Source organism: Bufo gargarizans, chromosome 1, assembly GCF_014858855.1.
Source record: "Bufo gargarizans isolate SCDJY-AF-19 chromosome 1, ASM1485885v1, whole genome shotgun sequence".
In the NCBI taxonomy this organism is placed as follows: Eukaryota; Metazoa; Chordata; class Amphibia; order Anura; family Bufonidae; genus Bufo; species Bufo gargarizans.
The window spans coordinates 161,597,397-161,618,889 of record NC_058080.1 but is presented as its reverse complement, the minus strand read 5'-3'; the positions used below and the strand labels follow the sequence as shown (position 1 = coordinate 161,618,889).

Sequence of the window (21,493 nt, the reverse complement as noted above, 5' to 3'; positions counted from 1 at the left end):
TTCAGGCGCCATCTGTGCGCTTTCTGCAGAAGACTGGGTGGGAGATAATGTGAACGTGCTGGATCCACTGTCGGCCACCCAATTGACTAATGCCTATACCTGCTCAGGCCTTACCATCCTTAGAACGGCATTGGGCCCCACCATATATCGCTGTAAATTCTGGCGGCTACTGGGACCTGAGGTAGTTGGTACACTAGGACGTGTGGATGTGGCAGAACGGCCACGTCCTCTCCCAGCACCAGAGGGTCCACTAACACCACCACGACCATGTCCACGTCCGCGTCCCTTACTAGATGTTTTTCTCATTGTTATGGTTCACCACAACAACAAATATATTATTTGGCCCAATGTATTGTATTCAAATTCAGCGGGATATAAATTTGAGGCCTAGTATTTAGGCGCTGGGTGACCGGTATGGATTTAGTGACAGAATTAGACTTGGAAATGCACAGAAGCGTGTGTGTGTGAAGTTATTCTGAATGACCCAATGTGCACCTTGAATATTATATACCCTTTTAGGGATAGATTTCAAATAGCTCTGATATAGCAGAAACCACTAAATTATGAAATTGTTAAATTGGGAATTGTATTTCAACCCAGAACAAAAAATGTGCTTTGACGGACACTAAATAACTTTCCCAGCCACAACAGGACAGCGTTAACGAGAGATTTAGCAGGATATAAATTTGAGGCCTAGTATTTAGGCGCTGGGTGACAGGTATGGGTTTAGTGACAGAATTAGACTTAGAAATACACAGTAGCGGGTGTGTGTGAAGTTATTCTGAATGACCCAATGTGCACCTTGAATATTATATACCCTTTTAGGGATAGATTTCAAATAGCTCTGATATAGCAGAAACCACTAAATTATGAAATTGCTAAATTGGGAATTGTATTTCAACCCAGAACAAAAAATGTGCTTTGACGGACACTAAATAACTTTCCCAGCCACAACAGGACAGCGTTAACGAGAGATTTAGCAGGATATAAATTTGAGGCCTAGTATTTAGGCGCTGGGTGACAGGTATGGGTTTAGTGACAGAATTAGACTTGGAAATACACAGTAGCGGGTGTGTGTGAAGTTATTCTGAATGACCCAATGTGCACCTTGAATATTATATACCCTTTTAGGGATAGATTTCAAATAGCTCTGATATAGCAGAAACCACTAAATTATGAAATTGCTAAATTGGGAATTGTATTTCAACCCAGAACAAAAAATGTGCTTTGACGGACACTAAATAACTTTCCCAGCCACAACAGGACAGCGTTAACGAGAGATTTAGCAGGATATAAATTTGAGGCCTAGTATTTAGGCGCTGGGTGACAGGTATGGGTTTAGTGACAGAATTAGACTTGGAAATACACAGTAGCGGGTGTGTGTGAAGTTATTCTGAATGACCCAATGTGCACCTTGAATATTATATACCCTTTTAGGGATAGATTTCAAATAGCTCTGATATAGCAGAAACCACTAAATTATGAAATTGCTAAATTGGGAATTGTATTTCAACCCAGAACAAGAAATGTGCTTGAACGGACACTAAATAACTCGCCCAGCTACAGCACTAAGGACAGATTTAGCTGGATATAAATTTGAGGCCTAGTATTTAGGCGCTGGGTGACAGGTATGGGTTTAGTGACAGAATTAGACTTGGAAATGCACAGTAGCGGGTGTGTGAAGTTATTCTGAATGTCCCTATGTGCACCTTCAATATGATCTACCCTTTTAGGGATAGATTTCAAATAGCTCTGATATAGCAGAAACCACTAAATTATGAAATTGCTAAATTGGGAATTGTATTTCAACCCAGAACAAGAAATGTGCTTGAACGGACACTAAATAACTCGCCCAGCTACAGCACTAAGGACAGATTTAGCTGGATATAAATTTGAGGCCTAGTATTTAGGCGCTGGGTGACAGGTATGGGTTTAGTGACAGAATTAGACTTGGAAATACACAGTAGCGGGTGTGTGTGAAGTTATTCTGAATGACCCAATGTGCACCTTGAATATTATATACCCTTTTAGGGATAGATTTCAAATAGCTCTGATATAGCAGAAACCACTAAATTATGAAATTGCTAAATTGGGAATTGTATTTCAACCCAGAACAAGAAATGTGCTTGAACGGACACTAAATAACTCGCCCAGCTACAGCACTAAGGACAGATTTAGCTGGATATAAATTTGAGGCCTAGTATTTAGGCGCTGGGTGACAGGTATGGGTTTAGTGACAGAATTAGACTTGGAAATACACAGTAGCGGGTGTGTGTGAAGTTATTCTGAATGACCCAATGTGCACCTTGAATATTATATACCCTTTTAGGGATAGATTTCAAATAGCTCTGATATAGCAGAAACCACTAAATTATGAAATTGCTAAATTGGGAATTGTATTTCAACCCAGAACAAGAAATGTGCTTGAACGGACACTAAATAACTCGCCCAGCTACAGCACTAAGGACAGATTTAGCTGGATATAAATTTGAGGCCTAGTATTTAGGCGCTGGGTGACAGGTATGGGTTTAGTGACAGAATTAGACTTGGAAATGCACAGTAGCGGGTGTGTGAAGTTATTCTGAATGTCCCTATGTGCACCTTCAATATGATCTACCCTTTTAGGGATAGATTTCAAATAGCTCTGATATAGCAGAAACCACTAAATTATGAAATTGCTAAATTGGGAATTGTATTTCAACCCAGAACAAGAAATGTGCTTGAACGGACACTAAATAACTCGCCCAGCTACAGCACTAAGGACAGATTTAGCTGGATATAAATTTGAGGCCTAGTATTTAGGCGCTGGGTGACAGGTATGGGTTTAGTGACAGAATTAGACTTGGAAATGCACAGTAGCGGGTGTGTGAAGTTATTCTGAATGTCCCTATGTGCACCTTCAATATGATCTACCCTTTTAGGGATAGATTTCAAATAGCTCTGATATAGCAGAAACCACTAAATTATGAAATTGCTAAATTGGGAATTGTATTTCAACCCAGAACAAGAAATGTGCTTGAACGGACACTAAATAACTCGCCCAGCTACAGCACTAACGACAGATTTAGCTGGATATGAATTTGAGGCCTAGTATTTAGGCGCTGGGTGACAGGTATGGGTTTATTGACAGAATTAGACTTGGAAATGCACAGTAGCGGGTGTGTGAAGTTATTCTGAATGACCCTATGTGCACCTTGAATATTATATACCCTTTTAGGGATAGATTTCAAATAGCTCTGATACAGCAGAAACCACTAAATTTTTAAATTGCTAAATTGGGAATTGTATTTCAACCCAGAACAAAAAATGTGCTTTGACGGACACTAAATAACTTTCCCAGCCACAACAGGACAGCGGTAACGAGAGATTTAGCGGGATATAAATTTGAGGCCTAGTATTTAGGCGCTGGGTGACCGGTATGGATTTAGTGACAGAATTAGACTGGGATATGGCCAAAAAATAACCACACTATTGCTGGTTAAATGCACTTGGTGATGGGCGCAGCTTGCCCCTGATGTAGTATATGGCCAAAAAATGAACAGACTATTGCTGGTTAAATGCACTCGGTGTCACAGCTTGACCAACCACACTACTGAGGGTTAAATGCACTTGGTGACGGGCGCAGCTTGCCCCTGATGTAGTATATGGCCAAAAAATGAACAGACTATTGCTGGTTAAATGCACTTGGTGACGGGCGCAGCTTGCCCCTGATTTAGTATATGGCCAAAAAATGAACAGACTATTGCTGGTTAAATGCACTTGGTGTGATAGCTTGACCAACCACACTACTGAGGGTTAAATGCACTTGGTGACGGGCGCAGCTTGCCCCTGATGTAGTATATGGCCAAAAAATGAACAGACTATTGCTGGTTAAATGCACTTGGTCACGGGCGCAGCTTGCCCCTGATTTAGTATATGGCCAAAAAATGAACAGACTATTGCTGGTTAAATGCACTTGGTGTGATAGCTTGACCAACCACACTACTGAGGGTTAAATGCACTTGGTGACGGGCGCAGCTTGCCCCTGATGTAGTATATGGCCAAAAAATAAACAGACTATTGCTGGTTAAATGCACTTGGTGTGACAGCTTCACCCTGATGTAGGCTTTAGCCAAAAAACAAACGCACCATTGAGGGTTAAATGCACTTGGTGACAGGCGCAGCTTGCCCCTGATGTAGTATATGGCCAAAAAATAAACAGACTATTGCTGGTTAAATGCACTTGGTGTGACAGCTTCACCCTGATGTAGGCTTTAGCCAAAAAACAACCACACCATTGAGGGTTAAATGCACTTGGTCGCAGCTTGTGCTGGCGCACCACAAGACACAAAGTGGCCGCCGATCACCCCAGAAAAATGTGACTGACAAACGGTCTGGGCAGCCTAAAAACAGTGAGCAATTGAGGATCAGCAGCTCAATGATCCACAGCTGCAGATCGATCAGTTAATCAAGTCCTTTGGAGGAGTTAATCTGCCTAATCTCGCCCTACTGTCGCAGCCGCAACCTCTCCCTACGCTAATCAGAGCAGAGTGACGGGCGGCGCTATGTGACTCCAGCTTAAATAGAGGCTGGGTCACATGGTGCTCTGGCCAATCACAGCCATGCCAATAGTAGGCATGGCTGTGATGGCCTCTTGGGGCAAGTAGTATGACGCTTGTTGATTGGCTGCTTTGCAGCCTTTCAAAAAGCGCCAAGAAAGCGTCACAAAAGCGCGAAGAAAGCGACGAACACCGAACCCGAACTTTTACGAAAATGTCCGGGTTCGGGTCCGTGTCACGGACACCCCAAAATTCGGTACGAACCCGAACTATACAGTTCGAGTTCGCTCATCCCTAGTCACTAACTGAAATCGACGGCCAAGCAGATAGTATCACAGAGTCTCCCAAGCCCACTTGATGGCCAGACACTCGCGCTCCACAATACTATAGTTTTTCTCAGCCGTGGTTAGCTTCCTACTCAAATATATCACTGGGTGTTCTTCTCCATGCACCAACTGTGACAACACAGCCCCTAGGCCCACATTGGAAGCATCTGTTTGAACAACAAACTTTTTTTTAAAATCAGGAGCGATCAAAACTGGCCTACTGCATAACACCTCCTTGAGTTTACAGAACGCAACCTCAGCATCTTTGTTCCAAGAAATTCCCCCTGAGTTTTTGCCCTTGATTAGGTCTGTAAGTGGAACAGCTATGGTGGCAAAATCTGGAATAAACCTCTGGTAATACCTTACCATGCCCAGAAACGTCCTCACCTGTTTTTTTGTGCAAGGTTGAGGCCACTCCTTAATTGCCTGTACCTTTTGTGCCTGAGGCTTGATGAGACCTTTACCAATAATGTACCCTAGGTATCGTGCCTCTTCAAAGCCCAGGGCACATTTCTTGGGATTGGCCGTCAGACCAGCCTGACGAATTGAATTTACCACCTCTTGGACCTTGGGAAGATGACTTTCCCAATCCGAGCTGAATATCACCACGTCGTCAAGGTAGGCCGACGCGAAGTGACGGTGTGGCCTGAGGACTTCATCCATCAACCTCTGAAAGGTGGCAGGGGCCCCATGAAGCCCAAATGGCATTCTCACATACTGGAACAGGCCCTGTGGAGTAGAAAATGCTGTCTTTTCCCTAGCCGTTGAAGTAAGTGGAATCTGCCAATAACCTCTGGTTAGATCCAGGGTGGTAATGTACCTGGCTGGACCTAACCTTTCTATCAACTCATCCACCCGTGGCATGGGATAAGCGTCAAACTTTGAGATCTCGTTTAATTTGCGAAAGTCGTTGCAAAACCGCAAGGAGCCATCCAGTTTTGGTACCAACACCACAGGGCTACTCCAATCACTATGGGACGGCTCAATAACACCTAGCTCCAACATTCTCTGGACCTCACCGGCTACTGTCTGTCTGCGGGCTTCAGGAATGCGATATGGCTTCAAGCGAACCCAAGCTTGTGGATCTGTAACAATATCATGCTTAATTACATGAGTGCAACTTGGCCACTCTGAAAACACATCAGCATTCCTAAGGAGGAATTCCTTTACCTCTTGGGCTTGTGCCCTTGACAAAGTCTCCGAGACCTTCACCTCAGTAACTCCCCCCCTGAAGTGTAGGGCTGAGAGGCTCAGCTGCCATAGAAACTAACGGTTCCTTCCAGGCCTTTATTAAATTGACATGATAGATTTGCATTTTTTTCCGTTTGTCAGGTTGGTGGACATTATAATTCACATCCCCAGAACCAGGACCCGGTCACCTGGCTGAAAAACCCTGAGTCTGGCTCCCCGATTGTATATGCGACTTTGGGCCTCTTGAGCCTGTCTTATATGTTCTTGTACTATGGGCATTACAGCTGTGATGCGGTCCTGCATCTGTAGAACATGTTCCACCACGGAGCGGTGGGGAGAGGGCTCCTCTTCCCATGACTCCTTTGCAATATCCAAAAGCCCCCGGGGGTGTCACCCATAAAAAAGCTCAAATGGGGAAAATCCAGGAGACGACTGAGGCACCTCACGAACAGCAAACATCAAGTAGGGGAGCAGGCAATCCCAATCTCTCCCATCTGCCTTAACGACCCTTTTTAACATTCTCTTGAGGGTTTTGTTGAAGCGCTCAACCAACCCATCAGTTTGAGGGTAATAGACAGATGTCCTTAACTGTTTTATACCCAACAGCTTACACAAACCTTTCATTACGTTTGACATAAAAGGTGTTCCTTGATCCGTCAGGATCTCTTTGGGAATGCCTGTTCTAGCAAACATATGAAACAGCTCCCGGGCAATTGTTTTAGCTGACGTGTTCTGCAGAGGAACCGCCTCGGGATACCTAGTGGCATAGTCTAAAACCACAAGAATGTATTGATGTCCCTTTGCAGACTTCACCAGGGGCCCCACCAAATCCATTGCAATCCAGTGAAAAGGTACCTCAATGATGGGTAATGGTGCCAAGGGTCCCCGGTAATGAGGCGCAGGAGACGTCAACTGACATTCTGGGCAAGACGCACAGAATTGTTTGATTTCTGCAAATATACCAGGCCAAAAAAACCTCTGGAGTACCCGTTGCTGCGTTTTCTCAGCTGCCAGGTGTCCTCCCCTGGGGTTTTTATGAGCCAGGTCAAGTACCACTTTCCTATGCGATTTGGGAACAACTGGTTGCTCTACGACTTCACCCCTTATATTATCAACACGATCGAGAAGATCATGGTTGACAGCAAAGTGAGGGTACACCTTCTCCAAGCCCGCACTGTGGGCAACCTCATTAACCACAGCAACATTTTCCCTCAGTTGGGATGTGCCAAAGTTATCTTGAGAGCAGTTTATTTCTGGCATAGGTAACTCTTCCACAGACTCTTGAGGTCTCTCAGATTCCCCCACTAGCACAGAGAAGGGGAACTGGTCAGGCTTAACTGGGGCCAGTCCACCGGCTGGTACTTCAGAACCGGAATCCCCAAAGTTAGGCAGGCTAGCCGGAGTTTCATCCCTCACACTTAGGGAAACTTGAGGTGGAAACTTGACCGCCCACAGGTCCCAGAACAAAGAAAAGTTCTGCCCTAGTCTGACACTATGCATAAGGGTTTTAGATACTCCAACCTCATGGGACGTCACACCAAACTGAGTCTCAATGGGGACTACCTCTGTACCATGACTTTTTGCATCACCATGTATGCACACAACACCCATGCACTGGTTTTTCAGCTGGTCTGGAGCTACCAGGTCTGAATGTACATAACGAGGCTCCCAGAATCCAGCAAGGCCTGGACACTCCTTCCACCCACTTTGACCTGTGCCATGTGAGCCAGTGCAGATGTCAGACACGCTGGATGAGCAAAGAAGGAAAGGTGCAGAGCGGCTCCACACTCCATAGGTACTGGGACGTCAGGACATTTAGCAGCCACATGCCCCCGGGCTTTGCACCTCCAGCACTGGACACCAGAGCCTGGTAGGGTCTCTTTCAGCAGCCTAGTATCCATGTTGGTCTTCACCACGTTTTCAAACCAGGATCTGCATTTAAGGTTGCGGCGCCTCTCCCCGCCACTGCGGGCAGACACCGCTTTACAGGCAAGTTCTCGGGGTCAGACTCCCCTGCCAAAAACCCCTCTGCTGCGAGGTAGCGTTCAACCATCTCCACTAACTCATTGGCAGACTTTGGATCAGCGTGACTGACCCATTTTCTTAATTCATGCGGCAGCGCTGTCAGGAAGCGATCCATTGTGACCCTTTCGACAATATGGGGTGCCGTGAGTATCTCAGGTTGCAACCACTTCCGTACCAGATAAATTAGGTCATGCATCTGTGACCTGGGAGACTTATTAGATTGGTAATTCCAGCGGTGCACTCGTTGGGCCCGCACAGCAGGAGTGACACCCAAACGGCGGATAATTTCTAGCTTTAGCTTCTCATAGTCCTGGGCATCCTCAGCAGACAAATCAACCCCAACCAACCCCACCCACTGAGTCTTAGGCCACGCCTCCTGATCTGCGGTACGTTCAAACGTATTTAGAAATGCTTCCACGTCATCGTGTGGGGTCATTTTCTGAAGAAAGTGGCTTGCTTTGATCAACCCACTGTTGCCAGGTCGATCCTGACGCATATTCGCCAGCTGCTGCAGAACCTCTGTAAGAGTTTCTCTGTCTTTCCTAGCAGCTTCAGCTTGTGCCGCCAAAGCTTTTTCATATCTGGCATTAGTCTCTCGCTGGACTGCATTTGCTTCTTGTTGGGTTGCACAGGCTTGTGCCAACCTCAACACCAGGTCTTCCATCGTATTGGATGATAAGATGAAATGCAATTCAATTTACTAGAGGGATGGTATCTGGCAGGGATCCGTCTGCCCGCATCCTCCACCAATTTGTGAACTGTTACACCTTCCTGCTGGGTTGTTTTGGGCAGAAACAGGAACAATCAACACTTTTGTAGCTTGTGTGTCACACTGTTGCCAATTTATTTCGCAAGTTGCTGTCTGGCTCCTGCCTATCTCACTTGGCAGCCCTAGCTAAACTCATAACAAAACACAAAGAGCATTTTCTTTTTTTTTTTTTTTTTTATTAAATTTTATTTATTGTGATACAAAAACTTAAATACATATTGCATAATTAATATTATAAAGTCCATAAGTCCGCCAATTCTAATCTGTGAACGTGATTGACAATAATTTCATACAAGTATACATAATAGTGTCGACATTTGAAAATCAAGTGGAGGTCTCCTACTGGGGAGGGTGGCGGGACTCACCCGACATCCAAAGCTTACTAAAGCAGATGGACAAAAGAAAAAAAAAAAAAAAAGTCCCTTTTGCCCAGATTCTATATAAACTACAAGGATAAGGGGCCTGAAGTCCAGTCAGCCGCCAAGCAGCGAGCGCCGCTCGCGCACACCCTCCCCCAGACATGGGTGGGTGCGAGCGGGAAGATTGGCACCCATGTGGCCGATCGCTTGATATTCCCATACTGCCGGAGAAGCGATCCTACAGCGATCTTTAATCGTGGGCATTTGATACAGCAAGTACCGGAAAAGGGGGTCCAGCAGTCTTTTATCACAGTGGTGGAACACCCACTCACATATTTTACTGCCTCATCCCCTTATGATTGAATTGAAAATCCGGACCATGATTCGCCGGGCCTCACGTTTATTCACGTGGATATTTCGTGCAGCAGCGAACTCAAATCGAGTATCACTCGGCAGTCACCGGCAGTTGAGAAGAATGTGAACGGAAGGCAGAGCCAAAGACCCGCTCTGTCTCCTTAAAGGAACACATAGTGGCAAGCCATCACAGTGACACTTCCCTACCCGCAACCGAACCCCGTGTCCGACGGGAAGAGCTGTACCCCGAGCCGCGCCCCCGTGTTCCAAGCCACAGTCCCCTGCCCATCCCACCATTATTTAATGCGGTGAGGCCCCCCCCCTCTACCAGTCCTAGAGACCCTCCTGTACTCAGATGTACCTTCACATTCTACATCTATAGAATACATGCAGAAAAGCCGGACAAATAGCATTTTCCCCATCTCTCCCCACCAACCCCCCCCCCCCCCCACCTTGCAGAGAAAAAAAAAGGGGATCCTAATTAATTAGCCGTATCCCAATCTTTCCATAGACTATTCCACTTTAAGTAGGATCCTCTTTGTTTGTACAGGATCTTCTCATAGCTTTTCACTTTCTCCACCAGGCCCAGCCAGTTCTTACAATCTGGGGCAGAAGAGCAGAACCAGGATCTAGAAATCAGGAGCCTCGTCAAGAACATCACCTTAATCAACAAATGACTTTTTATGGGTTGATGATTAACCTCAGATAAATCTCCCAGGACCCATATCCTAGGGGACAAAGGAACAACAATTTTAAGTTTACGCGCCAGATTCTTTTGGACCAGGCTCCAGTACCTACTCACCATTGGGCAGTCCCAGAACAGATGTAGATGATCTGCCCCAGGATCGCCACAGCGGGGGCAGTCAGAGGAGGCCCTGAGTCCTCTTCTGTATAGCCATATAGGTGTCGCATAAATTTTGTGCAGAATATTAAATTGTACAACAATGTGGTTAGAATTGTGTGAGACCAATTTTAAGCTTTCCCCTATATTCTCCCAGTTTGGGGGGCTCACCTCTGAAAGAAGAGAAGACCAGGCTCTCTGTCCTGGAGAAAGAACATCCAGAAAAAAATTATCCATTAAGTGTCTATAACAGTGAGATAGTTTAATTCTCGTGACAGTTTTCTTACAGATTAAATCCTGTAAAAATAAAGGAGTGTCTATAATAAAGAGGTGACTGTTCAAAGTGCTAAAGAGTGCTGACCTCAATTGAAAATATGCAAACCAGGCCACCTCACCTAAATTTGCCCTTAGTTCCATGAGGGGCAAAATTTGTCCACCACTGACTACTTGATGTAAGTACTGCACATTTTTAGTCCTCCAATACTGACGGCAACTTGAGTCGTTTAGATTAAGAAGTTTCGGGTTGTGCCATAATGGGGTGCAGACAAGCGATGCCTTAACTGCGCACCAACCCCTTATGACCGACCAGGTCTTTGTAGCCATTCTGCAGAAAAGTGTGTACCCGCTCAGTATATTTAATAGGTAATCGGATTCCAGTACGGTGAAGAAATCAGAAAAACCTGCATCCTTCACCACTTTACTGCAGAAAGGGCTATTTTCCCAATCATTAAAAAGGCAGAGTTGGGAGGCCACAAAATAGCCCCTAAAGTATGGAAGATTAAGACCTCCCCGACTATAGGGCATGGAGAAATAAAGTGCCTTCAGTCTCACACGCTTCCTCCCCCATAGTAAGTCATTGAGCATCCGCTCTATCAATCTAAAATGCTTGTCTGTAATCCATAAAGGCGAGTTGCGCAGGACATAAAGAACCTGGGGCAGCACTACCTTTTTTATTAATGAAATTCTATCCGCTCTTGCTAGCAGGATTTTTTGCCATATCTTAATTTTTGCTCTTAACTTCATCAACAAGGGGATCAGGTTAAGTTGTAAATATTCCTGAGGTTTGGTGGAAACTATTATCCCCAGGTACTTTATTGAATCCGAGATCGTTAACTGATTATTAAATTCACCTCGCAGCTCGTCTATAGGGAGAAGTACGGTCTTCTCCCAATTGATCTCAAGTCCAGATATGTCGGAGAAGTGACCGACCAGATCCATTATGCGAGGGAGGGTGGTATTTGTTTGATGAATAAAAACCAGAATATCATCTGCGTAGAGGGACACGCGGTCATGCTTCCCCATTATGCCAAAGCCAGCCACCTCCGGATCATGTCGTATCATGGCCGCTAAGGGTTCGATATAAATATTGAATAAAAGGGGGGAAAGGGGACAGCCTTGGCGGGTGCCTCTTCCCAGAATAAAGCTCTCTGTCATCGAGTCATTGATCCTAATCCTGGCAACTGGGGAGTTATAGAGTAGCAGGACCATTGCCATAAATCTTGGGCCAAAACCCATTTTTTTCATTACCTCCCAAATAAAAATCCACTCCACCCTGTCGAAGGCTTTAGTAGCATCCAACGACAGGATGGAGCGGGCGCCACGCCCCGGGGATTGAATATTCATAAATAGCCTGTGCAAATTGTGATGGGTGCCCCTGTTTGGCATAAAGCCGTTTTGATCCGGATGAATAATCGTAGGGATAACCCGCGAGAGCCTCCTAGCAAGGACTTTTGATAGTAACTTAGCGTCTGTATTTAATAAGGAGATTGGTCTATAGGAGCTCAATTCTGCCGGGTTTTTATCCTTTTTTAGAATTAGAACAATAAGGGCCTCCATCATAGAGTGTGGTAATCTCCCTCCCTGTGCTGCTTGGGAGAAAACCTCCAGCAGCTGGGGGAGGATCACCTCACTATACTTGCAATAGACCTCATATGGAAGGCCATCTGTTCCTGGCGATGAATTCCCCGAAACGGACCCAAGGGCCTCCTGCAGCTCAGCAAGAGAGAGCTCCTCCTCCAGATATTCTTTTTGTGCTTCATTTAACATAGAAAGTGGAATTTGCTCCAGGAACCGCATCACCAGTTCAGACGACAGTCCAGGGGAGGATCTATATATCTGAGCAAAATATTGTAGAAAAATATTCCCAATTCCCTCTGGATCTGTTATGGTTTCGCCCTCTACATTACGGATTGAGATAATAGATTGTTTTGTCTTATCTTGTTGCGAAATTATTCTAGCTAGAAGCTTGCCCGGACGTCCAGACTCGATAAAATAATTGAGCCCCTTGAAGAATACCCTATGATTTGCTTTCTCTGTTACATATTTCTCCAAGGAGCAACTAGCCTTCTGCATCTCTTGCCTATTGTGCTCAGTGGGATGGCTAGCGTATCGCTCAGCTGTGAGTGCAGCGATCTTACCCAGTTCCTCCTCTTTCTTCCTAAATGTTCTCTTTGCTGCGGCAATCTCACTTATAAAGACCCCCCTCAAATATGCTTTCAAGGCATCCCATACTGTATTGATATTAGCAGAGGGAAGATTCACCTCCCAAAAGGAGGATATCAGTAGTTTAATCGACTGCAGATTGTCCAGAATAGTGAGCCAGTATGGATTTAGCTTAAATCCTAGCCCCCTAGTATCCTTATTCTTCCCGCTGCGAACCTCAACCAGTACGGGTGAATGGTCCGAAACTGTTCTTACTCCGTATCGCATCTTACAGATATTACTCAGATTGCTCTCATTAGTAAATGCTAGATCGATCCTAGACATTGCTCTGCCCCCCCTACTGACACAGGAGTATACTCTCTTTCCTCCACCAAGATATTTCCATATATCCACCACTCCCACCTCAGAGCAGAATTGAGGCAGTGGGGAGTTACAGGGATACCTCCCCTTTTCCACATCGAGTGAAAATCTGTCTTTGTTAGGATCAATGACCGCATTAAAATCCCCTATCAGGATTAAGCGGCATTCTGGTCTCTTTTCAAAAAAAAGCATTAACTGAAGCAGTGGGTACATTGAAAATGGCGGAGGTATATAGAAAAAGGCTAGAATATAACTGTCACCATTAAGCTTGCCATGCAAAAAAATAAATCTGCCCTGGGCATCTATATAAGATTTTATAAGGGTGAAATCTATGGAGTTATGAATAAGAACCGAAATACCCCTGGAAGAGCCATTAAAGGTAGAATGATACGATTGGGACTGCCATCCCGTTGTCAGACGGAACAGAGTTTCCTTAGTTAGATGAGTTTCTACTATACAGATAATTGCTGGAAGATATATTTTTAATGCATCCATAATCGCTTGCCTTTTAACTCTTTCCCCAAGTCCTCTGACGTTCCAAGCTACAATTCTAGTGGACATCCCTCACAAAAGAAAAAAAAAAAAAAAATGAGCATTTTCAAGGGGAAAACAGAGCAACTTACAGTTCAGCAGTTAGGTGGAGAAGCCAACCGCTCTCAGAGCTCCTAGGCTTGCAGCTTCTCAAACAGACTGCCCAGACTCCCAGAGAGAGAGCTCCAGGGTCAGGGCTGCTGACTTAATTAGTGCATCTGTGTGAGCAGTCCCCCAGGCAGGTAAAACCCGGACTGGCTCCGGGTGGTCAGGGAACCCACCCAACTCTTCCCTGACCGGCTCCAGGACCCTAAACTGGCTTTCTTTTTCCCAGGAAGCTTCTGGATACAAAGAAAACCAAACCTTCCTGGAGCCTTTTAACACATGAAGTGCCGGAAACTTGGTGCAATGTACACACCATCCAGCACTTTCTCTGCAAAACATTGTGACACCCTGTCACAATATATACACTGCATGTCCAAATGAAAAAGTCACCACCAAAAAAAAGGCCACACACTATAATATTTTGTTGGACCGCCTTTAGCTTTGATTACGGCACGCATTCACTGTGGCATTGTTTCGATACGCTTCTGCAATGTCACAAGATTTATTTCCATCCAGTGTTGCATTAATTTTTCACCAAGATCTTGCATTGATGATGGCAGAGTCTGACTGCTGCGCAAAGCCTTCTCCAGCATATCCCAAAGATTCTCAATAGGGTTAAGGTCTGGACTCTGTGGTGGCAAATCCATGTGTGAAAATGATGTGTCATGCTCCCTGAACCACTCTTTCACAATTTGAGCCGCTGAATCCTGGCATTGTCATCTTCGAAAATGCCCGTGCCATCAGGGAAGAAAAAATCTATTGATGGAATACCCTGGTCATTTCGTATGTTCAGGTAGTCAGCTGACCTCATTCTTGGAACACATTCTGTTGCTGAACCTAGACCTGACCAACTGCAGCAACCCTAGATCATAGCACTGCCTCCACAGGCTTGTACAGTAAGCACTAGGCATGATGGGTGCATCACTTCATTTGCCTCTCTTCAGACCACATGACCTTCTTCCATTGTTCCAGAGTCCAATATTTATGCTCCCTAGCAAATTGAAGCCTTTTTTTCCGGTTTGCCTCACTGATTAGTGGTTTTCTTACGGCTACACAGCTGTTCACTACCAATCCCTTGCGTTCCCTTCGCATTATGCGTGTGGAAATGCTCTTACTTTCACTATTAAACATAGACCTGAGTTCTACTGTTCTTTTTCTTAGATTTGATTTCACCTTGTGTTTAAGTGATCGCTAATTACGATCATTCAGGATTTTTTACCGCCACATTTTTTCCTCGAAATGATAGGTCCCCACTATCCTTCCAGTTTTTAATAATGCATTGGACAGTTCTTAACCCAATTTTAGTAGTTTCTGCAATCTCCTTAGATGTTTTCTCTGCTAGATGCATGCCAATGATTTGACTCTTCTCAAACAGACTAACATCTTTTCCACGACCACGAGATGTGTCTTTCAACATGGTTGTTTAAGAAATGAGAAGAAACTCATTGCACCAGTTGGGGTTAAATAACTTGTTGCCAGCTGAAAGATAATTACCCATGCAGTAATTATCCAATAGGAGGCTCATAACTATTTGCTTAGTTAAATCCAGGTGGCGACTTTTTTTTGGGACAGGCAGTATATATGAACTTCTATCTGTCTGTTCTTAATTCATGGTCAAATGACTGAACCAGTCTGCACCAAATTGGCATATAGCAAAATCAGGTGCTTATAACTTACCATATATTCACAAAAAAAATCAAATGTGGCACCATCACATGATCCTAATTAGCCAATAGAATATCACAGGTCCTTCATTCCTATGCCTTATTGACAGAGTCAGGCCTCATGCACACAACCGGGTTTTTTTAAGGTCCGCAAAAACGGGGTCCGTAGGTCCGTGATTTGTGACCTTTTTTTCATCCCTTGGGTCTTCCTTGATTTTTGGAGGATCCACGGACATGGTGTCCGTCTGGCCGTGCGGAGCCAAACGGATCTGTCCTGAATTACAATGCAAGTCAATGGGGACGGATCCATTTGACGTTGACACAATATGGTGCAATTGCAAACGGATCTGTCCCCCATTGACTTTCAATGTAAAGTCAGGAGTCCCTTTTATACCATCGGATCTGAGTTTTCTCCAATCCGATGGTATATTTTAACTTGAAGCATCTCCATCACCATGGGAACGCCTCTATGTTAGAATATACTGTCGGATATGAGTTAGATCGTGAAACTCAGATCCGACAGTATATTCTAACACAGAGGCGTTCCCATGGTGATGGGGACGCTTCAAGTTAGAATATACTAAAAGAACTGTGTACATGACTGCCCCCTGCTGCCTGGCAGGTGCTACCAGGCAGCAGGGGGAAGACCCCCCTCCCCATCCTGTATTTAACTCATTGGTGGCCAGTGCCGCCCCCCATCCCTCCCCTGTAGTTAACACATTGGTGGCCAGTGCGGCCGGCCCCCCCTCCCTCCCTCCCCTGTAGTTAACACATTGGTGGCCAGTGCGACCGGCCCCCCCTCCATCCCCTGTAGTTAACATATTGGTGGCCAGTGTGGCCGGCCCCCCTCCCTCCCCTGTAGTTAACACATTGGTGGCCAGTGCGGCCGCCCCCCCCTCCCCTATAGTTAACACATTGGTGGCCAGTGCGGCCGGACGCCCTCCCTCCCCTGTAGTTAACACATTGGTGGCCAGTGCGGCCGGTCCCCCTCCCTCCCCTGTAGTACGGTAGATTCAATGGTCCCAGTAAGCCTCCCCCTCCTAATTAAAATCTCCCCCCCATCATTGGTGGCAGCGGAGAGTACCGATCGGAGTCCCAGTTTAATCGCTGGGGCTCCGATCGGTAACCATGGCAACCAGGACGCTACTGCAGTCCTGGTTGCCATGGTTACTTAGCAATTTTTAGAAGCATTATACTTACCTGCGAGCTGCGATGTCTGTGACCGGCAGGGCGCTCCTCCTAGTGGTAAGTGGAAGGTCTGTGCGGCGCATAGCACAGACCTGTCACTTACCAGTAGGAGGAGTGCCCGGTCGGTCACAGACAGCGCAGCTTGCAGGTAAGTATAATGCTTCTAAAAAGTGATGTTAAACTAGTTTTATGTGGATCACTCACAAATGATGTGCGCGTCTTGTCTGTTTGTCTTGCAGATCCACTCACTTGAGTAAATGAATCTTGAGGGAAATTCAGAGCTAGGTGGTGCATGCTATGATTTTTCAAATAATTGCATGCACCATCCATTGATGGAGATGTCTTTAGACTTGTGCATTGTTTATATTTTACTGACTGCAGTGTATGGGTATATTTAGATGAGATATTTTTTACCACACAGTCAAAATTGCATTACAAAGTTGTTTAAACTGCAGTCATTTTTACCAGGTTTGCTGCATTTTTCATGCATATTTTCCAGGTTTAAAAAATGTAAGGCCTGTTTCACATCTGCATTTAAGCACATCTGACCTCATTCACTGTAACACTATTAAAAGAAGCAGCTGGACAAGTGCATGCAGCGGTATTTAGCCACTCCTCAACATACAGCATTTGCCATGTTTCGGCTGGATATAGTGAATGGGGCCATACGGAATTTCAGCACCGCCTGGCAGTGACAGATTCAGCAGGCTTTTCCCAGCCAGAAAAATCTGCTGGATCTGCTCAACACAGATGTGAACCAGGACTAACATAAATGTATTTCACTTGTTTAACCCCTTAAGGACCTGCGCTGTACATGTATGGTGCAGATGTCCGTGTCTTAAGAACCAGCGCCTTACGGTGCTGTGATACTGCACCCGCCCGATCCGCGGCAGGGATCAGGCAGTCACTGATAGTCGGAGCCCTGCTGCATGCGCCGGCATCTGTAAAATTAACCCTTGATGTGCCGCAGCCAGCGCTGACAACGGTACTTGTGATGTGTGGAGGGAGGGAGAGAGCAGCCATCGGGTCCCTGTGCTGCTGTGACAGGGACCTGTGACAGCCTGTGAGATCCAGCCCCCTCTAAAAAAATGCTGTTATTGTGTAAAACTTAAGTAAATAAAAAAGTAGACATATTAGCTATCCCTGAGTCCGTAAGAACCTGCTGTATAAAAATTTCACATGACCTAACCCCTCAGGCGAACACTGTAAAAAATAAATAAAAATGGTGTTAAAAAAAATTACACAAAAAGTGTATTTGCCTGCAGCGTTTTGCTGTCCGCATGACGAAGCGGAGCCAAACGGATCTTTCCTGGCACACAATGTAAGTCAATGGGGACGGATCCGTTTTCTCTGACACAATCTGGCACAATGGAAAACGGATCTGTCTCCTAATTGACTTTCAATGGAGTTCAAGACGGATCTGTCTTGGCAATGTTACAGATAATACAAATGGATCAGTTCATGACAGATGCATGCAGTTGTATTATTGTAACGGATCAGTTTTTGCAGATCCATGACGGATCCGCCCAAAACGCAAGTGTGAAAATAGCTTTATTTTGCCATGTTCCTTTTGTGCAAAGCTCTGTCTGTCCCTTTAAGCCCCGCCCTCTTTTGAGCAAAAAGTGAAAACAGTGTAGAAAATCTGGTTGCACCAATATTATGCCTATTTGTACCACTTTGCACAGATTTGAGGTACAGACACATTAGAAAATCTGGGTCGATACCGTATATCTGACCTGGTCAGCAGACTCCGACTACAGTCAGTTGCTTTACATATATTGTTGTTACCAAGATGTGTTTCCACTTTGCAATTTGTTGTTTGGATGTCACATTATCTTCCATACATACATATCCATTTTTTCAGGATAGTGCTTACTTGTAATCTAATATATGACACTGTGGTATGAATTTCTGCATTTCAACTAGTGTTATTTTATACTGGGCTCTTTATTTGTTGTTTTTATGTCAGATTGCGAGCCCCATTGGGGACAGCTTGATGCTAATGTCTGTAAAGTGCTGCGCTATCATGACCTAGTACTACTCTATCCAAATAGATCCCTTTCTGCTGCCTTCTTTTAACAGTGTCATGTAATGTGTAATTAGGGGCCTACATAGCTTTTTCAGGTGTTGTTTTGTTCTTTATAGCACTTTCTGGTACTAATGCGTGTTTAGCTTTCCATTTATAATTAGCAGTGCCCACTGCCTTTGTATGCGACCTGTGTCATATATGTATCTTATTAAATTAAACCTTTGTAACTTTACAATCAGAAACCAATGAATAATTATTCAGCTTTTAGATGTCATTTTCTTACATGGATTCACTAATTGCTATTCTTTGTGCCTTAGGACTGTGAAATGGATTTGGACATAAAAGACTTTAACAGAACTGTTATGAAAGAAGAAAACAGCACCTTTGAAACATCAGCCACCGATTTTCCAGCTTGGGAGGATTACAACAGCAGTGTGGACGACATTCGATACTTTCTAATTGGGCTGTATACATTTGTAAGCCTGCTTGGATTTATGGGAAATCTCCTAATTCTTCTGGCTATTTTCAAAAAGCGCAAGCAGAAAACTATAATTAACTACCTGATTGGAAACTTGGCTTTTTCAGATATTTTAGTTGTGCTGTTCTGCTCACCATTTACCCTGACATGTGTCTTACTAGACCAGTGGATCTTTGGTGAGGTCATGTGTCATGTTGTGCCTTTCCTCCAGTGTGTCTCTGTTCTAATCTCTACTCTAATGCTCATGTCAATTGCCTTGGTGAGGTACCACATGATAAAACATCCTCTGTCAACCAATTTAACTGCAAATCATGGATATTTTTTGATTGCTACTGTCTGGACTCTTGGTTTCACCATATGTTCCCCTTTACCGGTCTTTCATAAAATTATAAACTTGAGAGAAGCATTTAATTTAGAGCCACTGATGAATAGTTATCTGTGTATTGAGTCCTGGCCATCTGATTCCTACAGAATTGCCTTCACCATTTCCTTATTACTGGTACAATATATATTGCCATTGTTTTGTTTAACAATAAGTCATACAAGTGTTTGCAGAAGCATAAGTTCAAGATTACCAAACAAAGATGTGAAAGTTGAGGAAAATGAGATGATCAACTTGACCCTTCAACAACCAAAAACAAATCAATCTGAGGTGGAAATTTGTAGCAGTCGAAAGTGGAGTTATTCTTGTGTGCGGAAACATAGAAAGCGTTACAGCAAAAAAACAGCAAGTGTTGTCCCAGCTATATTAAGACGACACCAAGAGAGTAATACTGGTGACGTTCCAGAGATGTCTACCACAGAGAGGAGCCACACTTTACCGACTAGTATCCACACTAGTGTCCACACTTTACCTTCAAGTGTCTATCTGCCTGGAGTTCCCATATGTTTCGAGATGAAGCCAGAAGAGAATTCTGAGCTACACAATATTAACTCTGTATCTAAGTCTATAACTCGGATAAAGAAGAGGTCTAGACGTGTTTTCTGTAGATTAACTGTATTGATCTTGGCTTTTGCTGTCAGTTGGATGCCACTTCACCTCTTTCACCTTGTTACTGACTTTAATGCCAATCTAATTTCCAACCGGCATTTCAAATTAGTTTATTGCATCTGTCACTTGCTTGGCATGGTCTCCTGTTGTCTAAATCCCATACTCTATGGATTTTTAAATGATGGTATAAAAGCAGATTTGATGTCACTCATCAAGTGTTTCCAGATATCATAGTTCCATCCAGCTATTTGCTCTCTAAAATATATCACTTGGATCTCTGTCTGAAATGTTATGTTAATTGATGGCATATTTTCCATAAGAGAGTAAAATGGGTTGTTCAACTAATGCTAACATTACAGACTTCATATATATTTGTACATGTATTTTCCTGCTACATATGATCTCCATGAGGTCTATTTCTAATCTCTTTATTGCGGTGAAAAGAGACAACATTCTGCATACTGACATTACCTAAATATTATGAGTATTTGTAATATATCTACATATAAGATCTTCTGAATTGCTTGTAATTGATCCTAATATAAGCCCATCGTATGCAGACATATGACTATCATGGACCATGCCATATTTGTCCTTGTGTTTACCACTCAGTCTTTTTTTTATTTTAAAAGACTCATTTTAATATCAGATCTTTAAATATCAATTTTCCTATTTATATGATATGGAACTTGTTCGTATTTGAAAGAACAATATTTTACACTACATTACTGGGTAAAATTCATAGTATTTGTGATTAATCATTGCTGTTGTAAAATAGTAATTTATATTTTTTATTATTTCATACTGTACTTGCAAAGCTTTGAATATGTTTAGCTTACGTGGCTTTACAGTGGAAGTGATAAATAAAATATGGTATGCATATTACAATATTGTCAGAGTGTTTCTTATATATTACACAATATTTGTGAGTTGTATTAGTCTATTATCTAATAATTATAGTTATAATGGTATCAGTAATAAAATAGATCTTGTTGTTTACATCAGGATTGTATTTTCCATATTTCTGTTTCATTAGAGGATCCATTTTAATCCCCATTTCTTTGAATTGGTTATTTTGAGCATCAGTTTGAGCTCTTTAGGTCAGAATTTGGTTATTTCTGGTGGGAGACAAAACACTGTCTGCTGCACTTTTTTTTCTGGAAAAATTACAGAAACATGATGCAAATGAGCTTTATGTGTTTTTTTATTACCTTACATTGTAGTCAAAGAATGACACATTACCAGAAAAAGTGACTTGAGATTAAGAGAATTTAAATTCAGGGATTTTAGGAAGGACTTCCA

At 43.8% G+C, this 21,493-nt stretch overlaps 1 protein-coding gene across 2 annotated transcripts in view; it reads left to right on the top strand.

Annotated features, from left to right (window-relative positions):
* The window catches only part of NPY5R (neuropeptide Y receptor Y5), a 235,923-nt gene extending 215,006 nt beyond the window's left edge, over positions 1-20,917 (top strand). For both annotated transcript variants that reach the window (XM_044297286.1, XM_044297368.1), the window contains one exon: positions 19,040-20,917. In XM_044297286.1, the coding sequence (XP_044153221.1) occupies positions 19,049-20,425 (1,377 nt within the window). In that variant the 5' untranslated portion in view covers positions 19,040-19,048 and the 3' untranslated portion in view covers positions 20,426-20,917. The remainder of the gene's footprint in view (positions 1-19,039) is intronic.
* The last annotated feature ends 576 nt before the right edge of the window (positions 20,918-21,493 follow it).